We start from the raw sequence: 7,270 nt of genomic DNA, 5'->3' as shown, positions 1-7,270 counted from the left end.
ATAACAAATGATGTACTGCATTAGGCAAATCAGCTGCACAAGATCTCTTTAAAGTGTTGAACAAAGATGTCAGTGTGAGGACTAAGTTGCGCTTAACCCAAGTCATGGTATTTTCAATAACTGAAAGCACATGCAAAAGTTGGACAGTGAATAAGGAAGAAAGACCACAGGAGAATTGATGCATTTGAGTTATGGTGTTGGAAGTGAATATTGAAAGTACCATGGACTGACATAAGAACCAACAGATCTGTGTTGGAAAAAGCACAGCAGCTATTGGGTTTGAACTACAATATTGCATTAACTGTCCAGTGCTTATCCTACAGGACCCCCAAACCATAAAATGGTGTTGTAAAGGTTTGCATCAACTAAAAGGTATGAGACGAGTTCATCCTGTTGTTCCATGCAAGAAACCCGGAAGCATGGTAATTAAGCCCCATTGCATGGCAATTAAGCCCCATTGGTGGTGCTGTACAACAAGCACAAGACTTAATCTGTGCTTATTCTATAAGGTTGGCAGTTCAAGTCCATCAGTTACTCCAAGGGAGAAAGATGAAGCTTTCTGCTTTCATAAAGAGTTACAGTCTCAAAAATTCTATACAGGGTCGATATGAGTCGAATTCCATGCAATGGCTGTGGGTGGTTATGAAATCAATAGAACCCTGGTGGTGTAGTGGGTTCAGCATTGAGCTATTAACTTCAGGTTTCCAGTTCAAATCCACTAACCCTCCATGGAAGAAAGAAGAGGTCATCTAGTCCTATAAAAATTTACAATGTTGGAAACCCTGTATAGGTCACTATTGGTCAGTCAAAATTGACTAGAAGGCATTTAACGGGTATGAAATAAGACATGTTTGGTTTGATTGCCAGTTTTGACACTGTCAGTTTGTGGTAATTTAGTTAACAGCTTTAGGTCTACTTTTTTATTCAGAAATTTAAGATACTAATAAAATCTGGTTCATGTAAATGATTGCTATACGAATCAACAGATAATTATATAAAGTTTTTATTAGGTTTTAGGCTATTGGATAAAATACTTTTTGGTATTTATTGTTTTTACTTTTATCTTTTCTAGTACATTACATTATAGAAATTGACTTGTTTTTAAAATTCTTTCACATGTGCATTCTCATTTGAGTATCACATATGAGAAAATGTTTATAAACAATAATGACTTGACAAAGAGTTAATATAAGAAAGAAGCATTTTGCCCCCAGTCTGATGCTATTTCTATCAGATCACAAAGCAGGTAAATAGTAGAATGTAAGGAAAATATCTGTTACAAACAGTAACATTTTACATTATATTCAGGGTTTTAAAGGTATCCTTCTTAATTTTTGTATGTTTTTCAAGTTCAGCATTATAATTCTTTCATGGGCTTATCTTGGCTATCTGGTGCCTAACTTTGTAGATCAATTCAGAAACAGCGATTGAAATAAGTAATTCAGAGGAAACAGACCTTTTGCTCTCACTGTCTAACAAAATTAGAGTGTGTGAGCTTAAGTAGTTAGAAATATTGAATCTAATATATATAACTTGTTCTAAAAAAGACTCATTTTTCAGACAAGAAAAGTCATGAAAGTTTTAAATAGTATTTTACTCTGCTATCTTAGTTTGTATATGAATTGTTGTTGTTAAGCGCCGTCGAGTCGGTTCTGACATAGCGACCCTGTACAAGGTTTCAGAGGCACAACTGGACTGGTGAGTTTGAATGGTTGACCTTGCCGTTCAAACCAGCTTTGCAGTCCAGCCCATTAACCCACAAAGCCACACCAGGATTCCATTGTATATGAATAGCAATGAGATAAACATAGTAAATTCATTGAAAAATCAATGTTTCATAATAAAACACCTAATTTTTTCTTTTTGTAAATTAAAATTAAAAAAAATTATTTTTACAGAATTTAGTAGTTCACTTCACTGCTCTGACACCAACAAATATAAAATACGTATTATTATTATTAATATAATAAATATAATATTATTATATTTATTATTAGCCCATTTTGCCTGCTGCCACACAAAACTTATTTCATTACTCTTTTAGAATTTATTATTTTATTAGTAAATTCATGTATCTTGTCTGATTATTCATTTTCATATTTTGCTCACATACCTTAGTGGTTTTGGTCCAGAGGTGAAGTAATTGATTCTCTGATGGTCTCAGGTGTGTCTTTGGTGATGACATCTGTGGGAACTTCAGGAGTTTCAACAGTGTTCTTTGTTGGTTCAGTGGTAGGGATATGTGTAGGGTCAATAGAAGCAAAGATGTCTGTGGTAGGAACTATGGCTTTATCCTGCATTTTCTTTGGGGGAACGACAACGAAGGATGTAGGATGTAACATTGGGGATGTGTAAATATTTGATGAAACTTGCTGCTGAGGAATTTGGATATGTGTCCTAAATACAAATGGTTTTGTAGAATATTGGTGAAGCATGTATGGATAATAGAAAGGGACAGCTGGTTTCTGTTGGTAATAAATTGGACTATAATGAGAATCACTTTTCAGAAAATAATTAACCGGGATATAAATTGGGACTGCTTTTGGAATGAAGTATTTTTCATCATTTTCACAGTTCTGTAATAACAAAAAACAATCATGTGAAATGTCATTATTATATATTGTAATGCAGAGATATCTTAAACCAACAGTGTTAAAAATAATATTAAGATATATGGCAACGAGTAAGTACAATATTAGAAGTAGTATGGATTTGGAGATGTCCTTTACATGTCATGATTTTTAGCAAATATGAAAAATAATGTTTGCTTCAAATGCATCAGATGAGATAATACACAATTAAGCCACATTTCTCAGAGCTTAACATATGAAGAATATGCTAGTAATGATGGTTGTATGCCTTGGGGTTGGTCCCAACTCATAGCAGCCTGTATAGGGTTTCCAAGGTTGTACATCATTACAGGAGTAGGAAGCCTGATCTTTCTGCCATAAGGATCTGGTAGTTTCGAACTGCTGACCTTGTGGTTAGTGCTACAAGAGTTCTTTATATAGGATATGATTAATGAATGATATATAATTGTTAATATGTATAATAATATTTAATAAAAAACAGCTAGATAAATTTCCAAGAACTTTGACATGCTAAAGAAATATATGTATATCGTCACCTATTTGTAATTCTTTAAAAACCTTATTTGTTTTAGAAGTTAGACCGTCAGTACTTTTGGGCTTTTTTCTAAACAAATTTAACAGAATATTAAAATAATATGATATAGAAGAGGTGGGAAAGAGTACTGAGATTTTATACTTTGGGTTTTCTCACCTTACTTTCCTAAGAGAGACTAGTTATAAAATATTCTTTTAATATTTGCCTGATTTTTCTATTATGTACAATTATAGCAATTTGTTAGTTGTTGTTGTTAGGTGCCATTGAGTCGGTTCCAACTCAGAGCTACATGGTATAGGGTTTAAAAAAATAGGGCAGGTGAAATATTAAAAGCTTTCCTTTCATTGCTATTTTTTCTAATATTAAATGCTGAGAGTTTCCTCATGTTGTTAAATATCCATGAAAACGAATGACTTAGGTTCTAAAATGAAACCAACTTTCCAATGGATATTGAGCTTGAGTCATATGATTGTTTGTTTAAGTGTTTTTTTCCCCAAAAACTCATATGATTTTGTGGAATTTACAGTACTTATTTAATTCTTAAACAAAAAACATTTTAATGTCATTAAATTTGCAGAAGAAATGTACTTTTGAGTTTATAACTCTAATAGAAATGATTATAATAAACTTACTGTTGGCTGATCCTGGTTTTGTACCTCTGCAGCCTGATGAGGTTCAGAAAAGAAAAACAAGAAAATGAATAATAATAAGGAAAAAGAAATAAAGAAAAGCAAGGCAGAGCCTCAACATTTTTGTAGTTTTAAAAATTATCTGACATGTTCAAGCAAAAATGTCCATCTTGGCTTTCAATGTAGCATTGAAAAGCATTTTCTATTATTATTCAACAACATATGACCTTTAAATCACTCAAGTGGCAACAGTAATATACTGATTAAAATGTTGTTGTTGTTAAGTGCCATCAAGTTGGTTCTGACCCATAGCAACTCTGTATAGGGTTTCCGAAGAGCAACTTGTGAGCTTGAACCATCCACCTTGCGGTTCGAACCAACTTTGTAGTCTAGCCCTTTAACCCACAGTACCACACTTTAAGTTAATTAACACCTAGGAGAAAATTTTATTATTGAAAATAATATAATTTGATCTCCATCCCAATAAATATCAAAACATGTTTAATTATGTTTATTCATAATGAAAAATATAAATAACATATATTCAGTTTGTACTAAAGATCCATTATTAAAAATGGATAAACACTGAGTATAGTTCTTTAAAAAAATTTTTTTTTCTGTTCTCACACAAAGGTAATTCCTGAGATTTATTTAGAAGATTTAAAATATTCCCTCTGGTATATCATGGGTATATAAATGTTGAATTATGGCTCTTAATTTCCCATCACCTTTCACTTGTTTTTAAGTAGTTTTCCTCATTTTGAATTATAACAGCAGTGGGTTTTAAAAACTCACAAATATTTTATAAACTTATAAAGGGGATCTTGTAATGTTAGCTATTTTAAATTACATTTAGAACTTCATGTACATGTACTTTGAATATAAAAAAAAACTCTCAAAAATAAGAAATTTGAGTTAAGTAATAAAATTAAGAAAATCCTGACACACAATCTTGATTTTCCTTAAATTAGTTTAAAGTATAAAATGTAATAAATATGGACATTCTATAAAGCTTGCCTATCCCCCTCCCTTAAAACTTTTGATGTCTAAACACCACATATAACAGTTGGTATATGTGTTCTGTTTTTGTTTTTAGTATTTTATAAGCATAATATCTCATATTATTTTTCCATTTAGTTCATAGTCTTTCATGTATTTATTTTATAATTGAGACATATGCTATCAATTAATGTGCTCCTGGATTTACAACTTATTGAGTGGCAACTACCAACACAACTATATTATTTTTGCACACCTTATCATTAGTAATAAGTACTACAACATATAATGTTGCAGCACTTAATTTGCTGTCTCTGAAGAAGTGCAGACAGAATGTTTCTTAGTTTTTTTGTATGTGTTATCATTAGACTAAGTACTACATATAATGTTACAGCACATAATTTGCTTTCTTGGAAAAACTATAGTCAGAGATGGTGAGTCTTTTTCTCACTTAACTTGAACTTGCAAAGACTTGTCCCGGAAGAAGGGCATCATGCTAGGTAAAGTAGAGGGTCAGCAAAAAAGAGGAAGACCTTAATGACACAGATTAATACAGTGGCTACAACAATGGGCTCAAACAAGAACAGCTGGGAGTATCGCAGGACCAGGCAGTATCTCGTTTTGTTGTGCATAGGGTCACTGTGAGTTGGAATCACCTTGATAACAACTAACAACAATGACATTATTCTCAGTTGTTCACTCACAGATTTTCAAAGATGAAATTTATAAGTATAATGGTCATAAAAGGCAATGATAATGAAAACTAAAAAGAGAAAAAAGTAAGATAGGTCATAAGTCAGGGACTATCTGTAGTATACCATTAAATGTGAAACATATGAGTGAACATGAAAATACAACACAGCAATGGCAAAAACAACAACACTAAGTCCAAAAATTAAAACAATCGTCCAATGTCCTAAAAATATGGGCTGTAATTCAAGAAGATGCATGAAAACTATAGGGCTTATAGTCATGTAGGCCTGGAATGAAGCCAGTCAGTTGACATAGAGGGAAGATAAAGCTAGGATTTGGATTTAAAGGTAGTTGTGCCAAGGCCTTTGAACTGGTGATAAAGCTGAACCAAGCTCCTAATCTTAAAAAAATTTAACCCCTAAAATAAATAAATAAATAAATAAAAGAATGAATTCTGGATGGGGTAGAAATTTACTTGAAATAATTTTTGCCTCTGGATAATAGTTTTTGTTTTATTCTTTATGAATTATTTTTAAAATACTTAAAATTATAAAATAACTTTAGTATTGTTCTTTATCTCCCAGACTGTGTCTTCTATATAGTCTGAGAACTTTAAAGATTTTCTATACCTGATAAAATGTGATTTCTTTGCTCCTGGGAACTAAAATTATACTTAAAGTATAACTAAAATAACATGACATCAATTTTATAATAAAAATAAACATGAAAATGCATGAAAGAAAACAAACATAACTAAAATAGAACTATTGTGTTCAATGAAATATAACTATATTTAGAAATTTGCATACTTAGAACACTTTTTCATAAAGTCTTAATACAAATTGATTAGATGGAATTAACTTACTAAAAAGGGCAGAGTTAATGCCAGGATATTCACGACCAGGAGAAGATTCTTCATCATTGCACCTAAAAATAAAAATTAAATGAAAAGTTATCTATTACTAAAAGTCAGTTTCACCTACTGCCTACTAAAAGCTCAAGTCTCAGCCTCAAATCTAACCACCCCAATTTGAGAAAGCACTACATCCACCTTGGAGAAGCAACAGAACATGTGTAACCCCTATAACAAGACAGGAACAGACCTAGCGCATCCCAGGCTGGGGCCTGTGCTAAGTCTTTCTGCACTGGGCATGTCTAGGTTAGTGGAGGTTTATGGAGGTTGAACTCAGACACACCATTGCTACCTGCATATGGGAGAAAGGGTAAAGGAACAAGATAAAATGTGGAGTGGCCATAAATCAGCTACAGTACTTAAGCTTTGGTTTATTAATGTAAGCTGGGTGTATCCTTAGTTTAACTGTGACTTTGAGGAAATGGATAAATATTTAGCTCAACGAGTAACTTTGCACTGGACACTCCTGTAATGGTTTGAATTGTGTCTCCCAAAAATATGTGTTGGAATCCTAATTCTTATACCTGTGAATATAATCCTATTTGAAATGAGATTTTCTTTGTTATATTAATGAGATCATATCAGTATATGGTGTGTCTTAAACCTAATCATTTTGTGATATAAAAAGAGTATATTAGGCATCTAACCAAGCAAGCACAAATGGGGGAAAGATGAAAACCACATGGATATAACCAAGGAATGGAAGAGTACTGGCGCTAGAGAAGTTGGGACAAGGATTTGCCCTCATGTTATGAATTTTGAGTTCTAGTCTCATAAGCAATAAGACAATACATTTGTTTGGCTTAAAAAAAAAAAAAGATATCTGCTACTAAGAATTTATGAGTGATTTACATGTAATGTTTTCTATTTATTTTTCAGTCAGACTTTTAAGTAGATTTAGACAATGTTG

The 7,270-nt window shown here is 32.2% G+C and overlaps 1 protein-coding gene across 1 annotated transcript; it reads right to left on the bottom strand.

The window, feature by feature from the left end:
- Positions 1-2,114: 2,114 nt before the first annotated feature.
- On the bottom strand, positions 2,115-6,369 carry CSN3 (casein kappa). Its single transcript, XM_006873790.1, has 3 exons — positions 6,313-6,369; positions 3,759-3,791; positions 2,115-2,576 (listed from the first exon to the last, which is right to left on the bottom strand). Exons 1-3 carry the CDS (start codon positions 6,367-6,369, stop codon positions 2,115-2,117), a joined length of 552 nt encoding a protein of 183 aa, XP_006873852.1.
- Positions 6,370-7,270: the final 901 nt, after the last annotated feature.

This window comes from Chrysochloris asiatica, unplaced genomic scaffold (genome assembly GCF_000296735.1).
Source record: "Chrysochloris asiatica unplaced genomic scaffold, ChrAsi1.0 scaffold00254, whole genome shotgun sequence".
Taxonomy (NCBI): domain Eukaryota; kingdom Metazoa; phylum Chordata; class Mammalia; order Afrosoricida; family Chrysochloridae; genus Chrysochloris; species Chrysochloris asiatica.
This window is presented reverse-complemented; position numbering and strand designations above follow the sequence as displayed.